The 16,317-nt window shown below is 37.4% G+C and overlaps 1 protein-coding gene and 2 long non-coding RNA genes across 4 annotated transcripts in view; 2 read left to right on the forward strand and 1 right to left on the reverse strand.

Moving 5' to 3' along the window:
- Window positions 1-289: 289 nt before the first annotated feature.
- LOC134199887 (uncharacterized) lies at window positions 290-4,817 on the forward strand. The gene is made up of 3 exons (XR_009974557.1): window positions 290-844; window positions 1,088-1,239; window positions 4,540-4,817. It is a non-coding gene; the product is annotated as an uncharacterized LOC134199887 (long non-coding RNA).
- On the reverse strand, window positions 4,815-5,752 carry LOC134199888 (uncharacterized). Its single transcript, XR_009974558.1, has 3 exons — window positions 5,661-5,752; window positions 5,216-5,577; window positions 4,815-5,136 (listed from the first exon to the last, which is right to left on the reverse strand). It is a non-coding gene; the product is annotated as an uncharacterized LOC134199888 (long non-coding RNA).
- A 5,957-nt stretch (window positions 5,753-11,709) lies between these two features.
- The window catches only part of LOC101739808 (ATP-binding cassette sub-family G member 1), a 42,767-nt gene continuing 38,159 nt past the window's right edge, over window positions 11,710-16,317 (forward strand). The window contains exon 1 of one of the 2 annotated variants that reach the window (XM_038014339.2): window positions 11,710-11,848. Coding sequence is in view for 1 of the 2 variants with exons in the window: in XM_038014338.2 (XP_037870266.1) it covers window positions 12,104-12,118 (15 nt within the window). In the remaining variant the exon portion in view is untranslated. Of the gene's footprint in view, window positions 12,119-16,317 lie in introns of both variants that reach the window. The other variant, XM_038014338.2, reaches the window with a different exon arrangement.

The following is a 16,317-nucleotide window of genomic DNA, read 5'->3' on the forward strand; positions in this document are numbered from 1 at the left end:
ACGTACCGGACGTCTTATCCTTTAAGCCACGACTTCTTAAAGTACATCTTCGACTTCGTCCTAAGCCATATATCGTACCTGTTAAAAAACGTAAGCAGCTATAAGTCATAATCTAACCACAGATATACTTGTAAATTTGGCTACATCTCAAAAACCATATAAACTGAGACACTGAAATGAAACTTTCAAAGTTTAGCCGAAATCCAGATTGATTACCGAGATAATGATTAAAGATATACCTTTTCAAACGTAACGTATGAACATGTTAACTTCTATCACTACGGCCGTTTTCAATAACCTATCTATCCCTAGTTTCGGTTACTAAAGATAGACAAATCTATATTTTTGTCCTTACTTACGTTCCAATAACCTATCGACGGGCAGCAGTTCCTATCGGATTTATCTATCCATCGTCAGGAGGACGGATAGCCTGCTAAAGATAGAACGCTCATACAAATCGTGCTTACTTCCGTTTCAATATGAGTTTTAAGTAACTCTCCGGTAGGCGGCGCTATCTCTAGTATGGGCATTCGCTTATCTGTCAAAATCGGCCGGTTACATGTTTATCTTTCGAAAGTAAATCGCTATAATTTAATAATTGTTTCTCTTCATATTGGCATATTGTAGCAGTGATGATAGTGATATGGAATTATTTCAAATGATAATGGATTGTGATGCAGATAGTGATAGTGAGGCCGATATCATATGGTTAGGAAAACAAAGATCGTCTGAATTACATGGCGAAGATCAATAATTACGAATTTGACTATAGATTTCTGAGCAAAGGTGTTGTGAATGAATTGATTAATTTAATGAGACCATATTTGAGTGTAACGTCAAAAAGGTAAGATAAATTTTAACCATAAAAGTACTCGTTATTACAACTTATATTTGTTTATAGCAATAGCAAAATTATACCTAATTTTTGTTGTGTTACAAAATCACACTCAACAGGAATTCTATATTATCTGCTGGATTCCCATGGTGCCCTAAATGACATTCATATACTAATACTATAACCTGGTAGGCTATTTACCTTCATTCTTATTACACACTGATACCTCTACATTATATATTTGTGTTACAGATTCAAATATAGGAGAGGAATTTAGAAATAGAAAAAGAGTATTTTGAATGTGTAATTTGTGTGCAATGCATCATTGATGTTTCAAAATGTTGTTGCTTGATGGCCTGGGTCTACTCATGATACAACTATAATTAACCATTCCGATTGAAAAGGTATTTCTTATTTATATTACCTTATTTATATTATTATTATTATATATTATTATTATATTTTTATTTATTTATATTATATATTTAGGTGTTTATATGAATTTAATATGACACTATTATAATAAATTATCTACATATCAAGAGAACATTGATAACAAGGTGGACTTGGAAATTACTATTTGCTTGCCGATAGAGGCTATCCCCACAACCCTATCTTTTAACGTGATTAATTAACCCACATACTCAATGGGAACGATTTAAAATGAATCACATATTAAAACAAGAAATACTATAGAGAGGTAATCTTTTTTTTTAGTTAAGAGCTTGTCATTTTTTTTTTTTTTTTTTTTTTTTTTTATAACAACTGAGAGGCAAACGAGCAAGACGGGTCACCTGATGGTAAGTGATTCACCGCCGCCCACGGTCACCAGCGTTTGCACCAGTGCGTTGCCTACCCTTCAGATAAGAATATGCTCTTTTCTTAAATAACCCAATGTCGCAGTTGTTGGGGAAGACCGCTGATGGCAACGAATTCCAGAAATTTACTGTGCGTGGCAGAAAACTGTTTTTAAAACGCATTGTAGTGGAACGCCAACCATCCAGATGGTGCGGATGATAGTTCCGGCGAGACGATCGGTTGCGAAAATCAGCGGCTTCTATTAAATTGAACAACTCCTCGGAACACTCCCCATTGTAGATTCTGTAAAGTATGCATAGGGAAGATAGATCCCTACGCAGTGCCAAAGGATCTAGCCGATCGGTAAGTTCAGGATCGTCGACAATCCGAGATGCCCTACGTTGGATTCGGTCAAATGGAGATAGCTGATAACCCGGAGCCCCGGCCCAAAGGTGGCAACAATACTCCATGTGAGGCCTCACCTGCGCCTTATACAGCTTAAGGCGGTGAGCCGGCTTGAAGTACTGTTTGGCCCTGTTGAGTACTCCGAGTTTTTTGGAGGCCATTTTAGCCTTGCTCTCCAAATGACCGCCAAACTGGACAACACTCGAAATGTCTACGCCCAGAATGCCCATGTTCGGCTTGGCACAAAGGTGAGTGTTTCCAAAGAGTGGCGATGCGACAAAGGGGGCTTTTTTAGCGGTAAACGCGCAAACTTGAGTCTTAGAAGGGTTAAACTGGACTAGATTTAGTCCCCCCCAATCGGAAATCTTCATAAGGGATGATTCGATTTCAGACACAAGTTTGTTCCGACACTCATCGACGTGATCCCGAGAGATATTGCTGCGGCCGAAATACAGTGCATCCACGGTACTGTCATCCGCATAGCAATGAATGCCACTGGTATGCAATAAATCATTGATATGCAGAATGAACAATGTCGGGGATAACACGCAGCCTTGGGGAACACCAGCATTTACGGTCCGGGGGTCCGAGCATGAGCCGTCTACGACGACTTTAACTCTCCGTTCCGCAAGGAAACTGCCGATCCACCTACAAAGTCTCTCAGGAAGCCCATAGGAAGGAAGCTTCGATAGTAGGGCTTTATGCCAAACCCGATCGAAGGCTTTCGCAATGTCCAAACTAACGCCTAGTGCCTCACCCCTACTCTCAACCGCCTGCGCCCAACGGTGAGTTAGTAAAGCCAAAAGATCACCAGCTGATCGGCCTTTGCGGAAGCCATATTGGCGGTCGCTGATCAGCTGGTGCTCTTCCAGGTAGCCCATGAGCTGGCGGTTGATTATGGATTCCATAATTTTGGAGAGTAAGGAGGTGATAGCGATAGGCCTGTAGTTGGACGGTACTGAGCGGTCGCCTTTTTTAGGGATCGGGTGTACTAGAGCCGTCTTCCATGAATGTGGGACAACGCCGAGGACATAAGAGTGTCTGAATAAGCGCGTTAAAGCCGGTGCCAGCTCTGGAGCACACACCTTCAGCACAATAGGAGATATTCCATCGGGCCCACTCGACTTGTTGACATCCAGGGAGAATAGTGCTTTCCGCACAGCACACTGTGTGAAGCGGATGTCCGCCATTGTGGTTTCACACCTCGGGATGGTAGGAGGAGTGTTCCCCCTGTCGTCAAGAGTCGAGTTTTCCGCAAAGATAGAGCCAAGAAGATCGGCTTTCTCCCTTGCGGAATAGGCCAATGAACCATCCTCCCCGCGCAAAGGTGGAAGCGTCGACCGACAGAAATTACCCTGGACAGCCTTGGCGAGAGACCAGAACGCACGAGAGCCAGATGGCAGGCGTGCCAGTCTCTCGCCAATTCTCCCAACGTAATTTGATTTTGCCAATGCAATTTGCCTCTTAAAGCACCTGGAAGCAGAGTTGTACTTCTTCTTGAGTGAGTCAGAGTTTACATCCTTAGCGGCCTTTGCCCTAGCCCAAGCCTGGTAGCATTCCCGCTTGCGACGATGTGCGTCACGGCAGGACCCACCAAACCAGGGCCGAGACCTGCCACCGACGGGTACAGCTGAGCTAGGAACAAACAATTCCATGCCCTGCAGCACGACGCCGACAACCGAGTCAGCGCAGGTGCTAGGATCCTCTGACTTGAAGCAAATCTGCCCCCATGGGTAGGATGCAAAGAAAGAGCGCATCCCGTCCCAGTCTGCCGACCTGTAGTGCCAAACACGTCGTCTACCAGATGGAGGTGGTTGCGACGAGACGGTGAGAGGCACCACGCTCCGAACTAGGCAATGGTCCGATGACCCGAGAGGAGCATCGACCCATACCCGAATGGGTTCGGGGCGAGAGGTCAGCAGAAGGTCCAATAAAGAAGGCGAATGGTCTTCCACATCCGGCACACGTGTGGGAGAAGGTACCATCTGCGTCAGACCATTGGCAATGGCAAAGTCGTGAGCAGACCTTCCCGCATGGTCAGTACGTGTTGACCCAAGCCAGTCAGAGTGGTGGGCATTAAAGTCGCCCAAAACCACAATTTCTGCGGTAGGAATCTGCTCAAGTATTTTGTCAGTGGACACCTGCAGGTGCTCGAAGAGCCGGTCAATTTCCGAATTTCCGCTATGAGACCTGTAAAGGCACGCGTAGACGCGAATGTGATCCTCACAATCGACGCGCACCCAAAGGGTCGACAGGTCTCTGCCTTCAAGACTGCTGAGCCTACGGTAACAAATTCCCTCCCTGACGTACACACAGACGCCTGCGCGTGGCACAAAAATATGCTCCAAGCTATAGGCCGGGTACTTTAGATATGAAGTGTCAGTTGGGGAGGAAATCTGCGTCTCCGTCAGGAAAAGCAAATCTGGCCTCTCCGTCTCGAGATGTCCTCTCCGTCATACTGTATTGTAAAATAATTTAAGCGAATAATGTATAATTTTCAGATGCATTGGTGTTTGTAAAAGAAGACTCCCTGTATATCATTGAAAAGTAGATTAAAACTAGAAAATATGCAAGCTGTTATTATAGCTGCCATGCTGCATAATATCGTCAGAAGTATGAATTTAGAAGAATTAGAATCAGAAATTTCAGTCGCAGATACATTACAGGAAAATAATATAATTGTTCGTAACAATTTTTCAAAACTTACATCTGAAATACAACTATGTACTTATAAATAATTGCTTCCAAAGATAATTTATAAAATAAACTCCAAAGATAATTTGACTATTTTTTATTTTCCAAAATGATAATTACATGGTAGTTAGTACATGCAAGATATTTAATTTTGAATTTGTACATATACTTAAAAAACTATCTAACATAAAATTATTATTGCCTACTTAATTTATGAAATTTAATATTCCTTTTAAGTAATTTTTAATTTTTTAAATTATCTAAATCTAACTTAACTTTTGCTAAAACAATCTCCTTTTCTTTATTTTCCAAGTCAAGTCTCTTTTTTGCTATTAGATATTCTGCTAATGCATTGTCCCTATGCTAGCCTTGCATTTCTTTTCTTCCATCTTGTTTCCGCTTGGCTGTAAAAGTGTTAAAAATATTATATGTGACCTACAACAATGTTCATGCTTTATCCAAAATTTCATCTGCAATCCTTACCACCTCCAGCCTGTAACAAAGAGCATAATTATTTCAAATACTACGGCAACCTGAAGAAAAAATCATGTTTATCAATGTGTTATTAGAGACAAACAATCAACTAATTATACTAACCTTACTAAGGTTGTTTCTTATGTTGTCGTAGCGTTCTTTAAGTTTTCCCATTTTAGTCGAAGCTGCGATGGAGTTCGTGGGAAACGACGAATCGACGAATTAAAATCATTTACAAGGGTTTGCCAAGCCTGCTTCTTCAATTTATTGTTTGTGGCATTTGTTGCCTTATTATTGAAATGTTTTTTCGCCGCCACAAGTTCTGCTAGAATCATCGTCTCATCTTTTGTCATGGGTGCTGCCTTTCTTGACTGAAAAAGATATATTTTCTAAACTTCAACTCAAAGTTTTCAAAGTAAAATTATTATTATCAATGTAGTTCATAGATACTTACAGAATTCATTTTATTTCACTGTAGCTCTTTAATTATAAACACACATAGAATTATAAACGAAAGTTTTAAAGCGTTTTGGAGGTAAGTCATCACTAATATAGTAGGTAAACAATAGAAAAACAAACAAAAGAAACTGATCACTGCTTATTGGCAAACGGACTATCAAAACGTTTCGTTTCATAATTTCGACTAGGATAAAAATAGCAATACGTCCAATTTAAAAAAATCTACATATGTTTTTATTACTTTTTGTTATAAACAAATGTGTTTATGATAGTCTACAATATGCTGGTTAAATTATAGTTATAATTTAGAATAAAATAAAATAAGTCTTGATCCTGATGTTGTTTCGTATTTGTAGTAGAACGAAACGTATCAAGAGGCTCGGATAAATCGGAGGGAAGAAGCTATCTACTGTTGGTTAAAGAGAGATAGCACTTATCCGTGATTGTGAAACGCAAACTAAGGATAGATACGCTCTTGCTGATATTCGGAGATAGCTATCTATCCGAAAACTCAGATACGTTATTGAAAACGGCCGTAAGTCGTTGCTAATCGACCATTACACACATCCCACGTAACGCCTACAATAATTACCTTCTAATGACATGTTATCTTACAAAGCAAAATTCACCATGTCAGAAAATCAATATGGTCACAGATCATCGGCACAATAAATACAATGTTAGGTATGTTTAACTTGCTTTTCAGAGATTTTAGCTGGATACTTGTTGGTCTGGTAACATTGAGGATAAAAAGCTGAGCAAATAAAATTCCAAGCGATCGACCAGCTAGTATTGGAGCAACAAAAGATACCCCTTAGTACAATTTTCCATCAGGCCTGTGAGAGATTTTTTTTGGAAAACGGTCGCATAAAAACAATCACGATCTTCAGTATTGTGAGTATGATGTAGGGCACCGAAAACGTCTGATATGACGTCATTAGATCTTTTTCTGCAAGATGGGCAGACCATATGACGGACAGTCCGAACTCATCAAGGACTAGACGTCACAGCGTGAGAATGCCGCCAATCATCATCATGTTGCCAAGCAATTGTATATTATGGTTTGAAAAGTTAGACCTCATGTCATAAAGTAGATGGCAATACTCCCGTAGCTACCTACCACATTAGTCTGCGGAGGTCTCGTCGCACCAACTGGTCTGTGAGCTCATTCATCTGTAGCGAAAAACCACGAACTGAGTTTGCAATTGATGAATTAATTGTGGCCTAAATTAATGACACATAAAATTTTATTAAGGGCTTGCTTATTCGAAATTGACGGTGTCAGTAATGCGTAGCTTTATAACCAGCTTCTAGAAGAGAATCTCCATTTATTATTCATTACGTATTTTGTCCTAAAAAAATTTCGCCATAAATAAACAGATCACGTTAATACTTGTTAGATTTTGTTTCTTAAATTATTCCTTTATAAATATGCGATATACGTACAGATTCCCCATTTATTCTCAATAATGTTCCGGATTCCGGTCACCGTTCTCGTCGAAGCCGTCGCTTGCGACGAAGGGCTCGACGAGTAAATTAATCCTCAGACACAACCCACTGAGTTTCTCGCCGGATCTTCTCAGTGGGTCGCGTTTCCGATCCGGTGGTAGATTTTCCGGTGGTAGGGTTCGTATTAGCAACGTCGTCAGGTTTGAGCCCCGTGAGCTCACCTACTAGTTAAGGTTCCGCTGAAATAGCCTCTCAAGGCTATCAGCTTAGGTAGGAAAAAAAGAAGCTCCGGAGTGAGAAACTCCTTTTTACATATATCAGGTTGCTTATTAACATTGGCAATTCTTTAAGAAACAGCAATGGTTTTTGTAGTCGGTATTCCATTTTTTGAGTTGCTGTGTGATTTATGCGATGTAAGAGAAGATTTTAGAGGGTTTTATATTATTACTCTTATTAAAGAAATTATTAACATTTTTTTTTTATTTATATGCCGAAACCTTTCTTTTAAATTAATTAATTTAGGAATCATTCTTAAGTAATCAGATAGATTAAAAGGATCCATCAAATTAATTTGATATTAAGTGAAATAAATGAACTATTGAACTCATCACTTGGTATTGAGTTTAACCGTAATAAAAATAATAACAATATGTATTTATTTCAAAGCTCATTCAGTTATTTCAATGTAAGACTGTGATTTATTCTATAAATAACTTGTTTTCGGATAACTATAAAAGCAGTTCATAATAATTAATAAAAAAAAAAAATGTGTGCGTGTACTAGTGTACACACGTAAGAAGTGAAACTTGTTTATGGCCTTATTTTTCGAAAAATGATCTACATGCAACTTTCTAGAAATTGGTTAAATAAAGTTAAATTAGATAAAGTTTAAACAAAAGGATTTTATTATCATAGACATGAATACAAATAATACAATTATTTCACTTTACCTTTTTGCTACTAAGATTATTACAGCATTTTAATAATACATCTCTTTGATATCATAATACCCTGGTACTTTTCTTCCTATAAATTAATAATAATAGCACGGTCCACGTGGTGTTAAATGGGGTTCCTGAGGTTCGTGAAGTTTGACCCACCTTGAGACATGAGGTCGATTTCTCAAATCCGAAACCATGCTTCAGAACATACCGCCGTTAATTATTAATAAATCTCTTTGCTATCATAATACCCTGGTACTTTTCTTCCTATTATTTTACGTAATAACAGTAATAAATAGCACGGTCCACGTGATATTATTAAGTGGGCTCCCTGAGATTATTGGAATTACAAAATGATTTCCGTAATCCACCTGGAGACATGAGGTCAATTTCTCAAATCGGAATCCATACTTCAGAACATACAGCCGTTAATTAATAAAGAAGGCTGTACGTCAGAGTAAAGTTATAATAATACATCTCTTTGATATCATAATACCCTGGTACTTTTCTTCCTATTATTTTACGTAATAACAATAATAGCACGGTCCACGTGATATTAAGTGGGTTACCTGGGATTATTGCAATTACAAAATGTATTCCGTGACCCACCTTGAGACATGAGGTCGGTTTCTCAAATGCGCATCCATACTTCAGAACATACAGCCGTTAATTAAAAGATGGCGCGTAACGGAAAAATGTGACGCGTAACCGAAAAATGTGACGGTAAATTTTTTTCCAACGCCGATAAGGAAGTTTCACTTCAAAAATCGGTATTTGAAACCAATCACAAGTATCAAAGTTCACGGTCGTTCTAATTATTATTTATATAACTAAGCGTTGCGTGTTTTATTTAGGTGTATCAAGATTTTCCACGATTCGATATGATAAGAAAGTTTTTATGATTAGATCTCACGTTTATTTCGTTCATCGAATATTTTACAGTTTTATTAGTCACCGATGTATTCCGACTAATTAGGACGATCACGAGACAGGCCACCTCGTGTTCAACAGTCATCAGTGCTCATAGCCACTACAATGTAGAAGATGCTCCCATGCTGAAGCTACAGATTCAATTTTTTTTTTTCTTAGATGGGTGGACGAGCTGACAGCCCTCCTGGTGTTAAGTTGTTACTGGAGCCCATAGACATCTACGACGTAAATGCGCCAACCACCTTAAGATCTAACTTCTAATGTCTCAGTATAGTTACAACGGCTACCCCACCCTTCAAACCGAAATGCATTACTACTTCACGGCAGGAATAGGCGGGATGGTGATACCTACCCGTACGGACTCACAAGAAGTCCTGCGTTTCGGTTTGAAGGGTGGGGCAGCTGTTGTACCTATACTGAGACCTTAGAAGTTAGATCTTAAGGTGGGTGGCACATTTACGTCGTATATGTCTATGGGCTCCAGTAACAACTTAACACCAGGAGGGCTATGAGCTCGTCCACCCATCTAAGCAATAAAAAAATAAAAACATGTATATACGTTCTAACTCCAACCAATTATGTAAATATAAATACGTACATATTTCAAAGTACACAAAATAAAATCGTTCATGTTCTTGTTAAAAACATCCGTCAGTCTATTCAAACATGTCCAAATAGGAGATTAAATTGATAATATTCCGGAGAAAACAATGCATCTTTAGCCCAAAGCCAGTCAAAGAAGTCCGCAGTGCGCGGTTTTGGCTTAAACGAGACAGCGAACGTAGGAGAGTGTTGGTAAATCGATGTTAGAACGAAACAGACGTGTACCCGTCTCGCTCGACGCCAGTACGTCTGCACTGAACGCACTCGCAGTTCCTTTCAGCGTGCGTGTTGTACCAGTTTTGCACTTAGTTTTTTTTTTTTTTGCTAATTTTTTTATTCCATTATTAAATTATCAGCAGGATGTCTTTGTATCTTTCTGATTAAATTACTTAATCAACAATTATTTCATTTTCACGATTATAATTCGACGCTTACAAAATTACCTTTGGAAATATGAATTGTGAATGTCCATTGTACTGTGATTTGTAGATGTACATTATTAAACGTCTAAAAAAGCATAAGAAGTTTTTATTAGTGGAACTAACCGGTGTTCGGTAATTTGAATTCATAAATAACGTATTGGGTAACGTCATTCATCAAATCCTTAAAACTGATACTTAAGATTACTCACAACAGAAATTGTCAGGACGGTATAACTAAACTATATTTAACAGGAGAGGGTCTGTTAGATAGATATTTAAATAGGAAATAAAATGAAATAAGGTTCTTAGTACATTTTAGGGTTTCCACTTCTTTCGGATTATCGGAAAATTGCGAAGCTATAAGCAGTCGATTCATTTTTAGCATTTTTTTATTTATTTCAATTGCCTATCCCTTTCATTGGTTATTTCTTTATTAAGCATACAAATTGAATTTTTGAAAAAATACGGTTCTATTTTAGTCAGGACAAAACGTATACGCCTTTTTATGTTTACTATTTGTTTAGTTAATGAAAGTCTAGACTAAAAACAATGGTTAGATAAGTTTTATTTTTAGTTTTTGTGTAACCTTATAATTTGGTATGTAATAAAATTATTACCGATACTTTTTCAAATTTACGGATCGAATTATTGGAGTACGGTATCGTTGCTAATGTTACGTCACTAGTTGGTTGTCAATCGATTGGGTGCGTCGGGTTCACAAACATTAAACAGCTGTAGCGCTTCGGGCGTCCCCGTCTTTGTTCGCCGCCAGTACATGTACACACAATGCGGAATCTATAGTGTTTCATTCACTCACATCGCTCTAAATGGTATAAATCGTACTCTAAGTTTTAAAGAGTCAAAGACAGTGTTAAAGTTTTAAGACGCCGTGGCCTATATTATTATTAATAGCTGTAAACTTTTGCGTCAGTTGGAGAACTTGAAGAGTGGGAGAGCTGTCACACAAAATTGAGTCTTCGGTCTCAGGTTTCAAGGTGGCCGGTGTCGTTTATGATATCTATGCACTGGTATTATCAACGGATAACCCATCTAGTGCAATATAAATAAAGGGTTCAAATTGACTTTTTCTGTTCAAAATTAGGTTTATTAGTTATATTTAATGATGTTGTTATGAATCAATTTACAGTTTTTATTGTTATAGACAATCTGACTAAATTCGGTCAGGGGTGCGATAAACTAACCGTTTTTTTAAAGTCAATGTATGCCATGCATTTTTTTGAAGATCCGGATCTAAAACCTACTTAGAATATGATATGTACATAGTATACTAAACATATACAAATATAATCAAAAAGACAGACATAGATGCAATGAGCAGTCAAGCGAGCGAAACATACGGGAATAAATTAAAACTTTCCATTATTCCGTAGGTATTAAAGTTGTCTGCAAACATTTTTACCTTAGAACTTATATCTCAAGGTGGGTGGCCATTTACGTTGTGCATGTCTATGGGCTCCAGTAACCACTTAACACCAGGTGGGCTGCGAGCTCGTCCATCCATCTAAGCAATAAAAAAAAAAAGTAATAAATACATAATTAATTTCAAAGAAATATAGCACTATAAAATAATTTTTTCGAGAGGTATACAAGAGGAAAGAGGTTATTAATAAAGCGAGATAAATGCATAATTGAAATACTAGCCTATAGATTATGGTCACAGTCTGAATCGAGTTCGTTGCCGCGTTTCGACTCAGTGCCTCGTGAGTGCTGCCAACAGGAGGTCTTGCCAATACCTCTACCGTAAATTATTGACAGGACAAGCGCGTGTGACATTCCCGTGACGGTGCGGTGACAGTAATGTGAGGACAGTTTGTTGGGTGAGTGAAGACAACGATTTTAGGGGAGATGTGAATTAAAAAAAAAAGAGTTTAATTCGTCGAATGTAGAGTTTACTTTTTTTTATATTTTATGTCTTGGAGTTTACAGATTGGAATCATAATATGAGTATTTTTGTTTTAATTTTTGTATTCGAACGAGTCGATAAGTGTTTCTTCGAAATTAGAATTTGACAATCGAGTAGTCTTTTTTTTAGTAATACAATGTAAAGTGTTAACAAAGAGAGTTGAAATTTCATGAAAATGAATTCAGTAAGTAGAACTTTAGTCACTGAGTTTTTTTAATGTACTCTACATTTTTCTTGTTCATTTTGGCTAGATATTTGCTGTTTAGCTGTAAATTAAACATTACTAACGTAGACAACGCGGAAAGTCAAACAAAGAGAACTAAGCAAGTGCTCTATTTTTCTTATATCTAGAATTATTCTTGAAAATATAGCAGAAATTATATGTTTTAATGTCGAATTTGAAAAAAATAGAGTCAATATAGAGTCATTAATTAATGTAAATTATATTTAGTTACTGCGGATTTCATAAATTGTTTTGTGGATGTATTTCTATTTATATGTGTGCGGTGTATACTCGTAGCTCTGGGATCTGAAGAATAATTGTACTTGTGAATAATCAATTAGATTCATTGTTGGCTGTCACTTGTAAAGTTGATGGGTTACTTTGTCATTACGTCAATAGTTTTTCTATTACCATTGTTACCACGATAGAGATGAAACAACAAGCACTATGACTTATTTCTTTGACTTCAATTAATAAAAATGGAACTAAACCAGAATAATTGTGGGTTGTTCGAACATAAAATAGTTGTTGAGATATGAAATTTCATACATATTAATTTTAATAGAGTGATAGAGTACATTGTAGTTATATAGCGCTCAGAGTCAACACTTGAAAGTAAAGTCAATGTAGAGTTGATGAACTGCTTTTTTCAGTACATCCTCACTGTTGTGCTCAATATAATAAAGAAACTAGTAATTTTTATTTAGCTTCATTATATGAAAACCTAAATCCAGTAAGCTAAATATTTGTATCGTGACTAATAAACGTTCCGTTAATGAAAACAAACGCGACCTATTTAATTAACGTAATTTGGAAACGCTACGTAGTGTTTTACAATTGTTTCTCGACTCTATATAGAGCTCTACTTATATTCATTAGTATTTTTAAAATTTCAAATAAAAATAACATTTAGATTATTCTAATACGGCTTATGATTGACATTAATTCCATATATAGAGCTCAGGAACGTGTTCAGAAAAATATTTTGGTACTTCATGTAGAGCAATTTACTATATTATGAAGTTTAAAAAATTTAGTACTAGTTAGTATTTGTATGACTACTAACTAGAAGATGTGTGACTTCAGTTATCTATCCTGTGGCTATTTCCCCACCATCTGGACTCAGTATAATTCTTGTCATTTCGCAACTTTATCCGTTTCGTAACTCCTGTACTGATGGTAGCATTTGTATGGGTCGATGCAAGACCTACCATTCTTAAGAGGAGCTAATAAGCTCTTTTCGGTAGGCAGCGGCTTGGCTCTGACCCTGGTATTGCTGAAGTCCATGGGCGACGGTAACCACTCACCATCAGGTGGGCCGTATGCTCGTCTGCCTACAAGGGCAATAATTTTTTTTTTTTTTTACGTTGTTTTAAGAAACCTGAACTGTAAAAGAAAATATGACTAATTTATCTGCAATTTTGGGTATCGTAAGGTTGACTTTTGATTGGCTGCCAAGCGACAGTCGAACCATAAACCAACGAAGGCCTAGCGTTCTAACAGACAGTACTGCGCTCCCTTACGACCCTATTCTATTCGCATAACAACGAGAGTTTTTAAATTTACTGTTAGTATCAACCCTGCACGCATACCCCTCCACTCTGGCTATTTCTGTTAAAACATCCCAAGGTGAATGGTAAACTAAATGTAATGTTGTTATAACGTGCTACGGTAAATTATGAAAACCGCGGGAACTTGGCCACTTTTGAGCATAATATGTAAAAGATTTTCTCTTGAATATTTTCCTTTGTGTCTACTCTGGGTTATGGGATGCGAACGAGAAAATTTTATGAGAACATTATGTTTTATCCGCAACCAGGATATGGCGAGATTATGAACGCTAATTTTCTCTCTTATACTTATTACGTAATTCAGTAACGAGGAAGCTTCAATAGGAATTGAGCTTTTGAAACTATGGGACAGGGCGGAATATTACGAACAGAGCTTAAAGTTTTGCGAGTCATAATTTATCTTTATTTGTAAAGTTCAACGGCAAGTTTTATAATGAAAGCCTATGCGTTACATGATATCTTCGATAGGCAACAATATAGCGCAGGGTTTTATTAAAAATAAGATAATAGGGATTATGACGAAACTAATTAAGTGATTTAAAAAAATCATGAGTATCTATCTACATGAACAATGAAACACTGAAATGTTTTACTCTTTACATTACTAAGCTCTACATATCGTATTGAAAGTATGCCATGTATACATATTTTGTAAATGTTTGTTTTTGGATGATTTCTGGCGGAGGGTGGCGAGAAAGGAATAACCGCTTCAAAAGCACTACCTTTTGGTCAAATAGACGAGACTGTTGTTATACCGTGCATGAAGCAAGCCATGCAAGTGCAGACAGACAACATGGACGGACAGCAAAAAATAGATTGATAGACCAGACCTAAACAGCAGACCGCAAAAAACCAGACGCTCCAACTAAATTGATCCACATTGCTCGAATATAAACCGATTAGATCCGGCAAACAACTTGTAATAGTTATACTCATTTATTACTTTGTTTTTTAAGCATAGATTAATAGACGAAATCGCTACTTAACCATCATTAAATGTGGTCACAGAAGCTCAATTAAACTCTTAACGCCCTTTCTGAAGCATTAGTTCTAAATCTTATTATAATAATTTGTATATTCAAAATTTATTATATGTTACACAATACTCCTTATCTTTGGTTTCAAGATTTAATCTACAACAGAAACAGTAAAAATCACCATCCTTTGCCTAATTATCCAAACCGTCAAAGTTCTATTTGAGCAAATTCAATGAATCAGTGGCATCTTGGTTTGATACATTTGTGACTGCGTCCGTGACTGATTTATTTTGTTTTCTACAAATAAAGCCCGGCCACGCTCCGCTGTGACTATCGGTATGAGAAAAGAAAATTGCTAAATATGTTTTTTTTTTTTTTTTATTGCCCTTGTAGGCAGACGAGCATACGGCCCACCTGATGGTGAGTGGTTACCGTCGCTCATGGACTTCAGCAATGCCAGGGGCAGAGCCAAGCCGCTGCCTACCGCTTAATACTCTCCATAAGCCTCGTTTGAAGAAGGACATGTCATAGCGCTCGAGAAACACCGTGGAGGGGAGCTCATTCCATAGCCGGATGGTGCGTGGCAAAAAAGATCTCTGGAAGCGCACTGTGGATGACCGCAGTGGCTCCAGGTAGTATGGATGAACTCTACTCCGGTGGCGAACGGTGCGGTGGTAAAAACGAGATGCCGGTATCATCTCGAATAATTCCTCAGAGCAATTCCTGTTAAAATTAATCGCGTACCATCAGTCGAATATTGATGGTACTATAGCTGAAATATTTCCTAGAGAGCCAAGAAACAATCAACCTTCATCACAATCTGATGTATGGCTCAGAGAAGCAGGCATGAAATATTTCATTTTAATGACGGTTCGGATTGTTGTGCTCAATTGAGAGTCCATAACTATACGAATGTGCGGTCAAATATTGATTTAAATTGCGATTGATTGGAAAGAAATTTTCATTCGTACTATGACGTCTTCGGGAACTACGATGTTTGTTAGAGCTACTTTATCTGCCAAGGTCTCCTCAAGTCGTCAACACGATGAAAAAAATTTTACGGTTTGATGTCTCCTTTATTCAATCATTGTAAACGATTCGGAAATTTTAGAGTTTTCTATTAAGGTAATAAGTATTATAGTTATAATGTAATTTTGTTATATTTTTTTAAAAGCATAATTAAAATGTTCAAGTTTTAATCTTCCATAAAGTTTTTAATCGTTTTTTAATAACTTGACAGTCCGATGAGCTTATGGTCCGTGTGATGGTAGATAGTTATCGTAACGCATAGGGATCAGCAATACCACTGGCAAAGCCAAGCCACTGCTTAGGGCTGTGGTTTAGAGTATAGGTAATATTTTCTTATCTAACATATACCAAGCTGTAATAAATACAATAATTACATCTCCGATTCGCGTGAGCGCGTACATTTTTGTATTTCATTAGAGAGTTTCTTTTTTCTATTCTACTAGTAATTATTGTACTTACTCTTTTATTCTGTAAATAGTATAAAAGAAATTTGCTCTGCGCCCCTTTTTATTTCTCTGCTCATTTCTTTGAAATCACGCAACTAATTTCGATAAGTATGGAAGGTTAATGTTTGTAATTTGTA

This window comes from Bombyx mori, chromosome 12 (genome assembly GCF_030269925.1).
Source record: "Bombyx mori chromosome 12, ASM3026992v2".
In the NCBI taxonomy this organism is placed as follows: domain Eukaryota; kingdom Metazoa; phylum Arthropoda; class Insecta; order Lepidoptera; family Bombycidae; genus Bombyx; species Bombyx mori.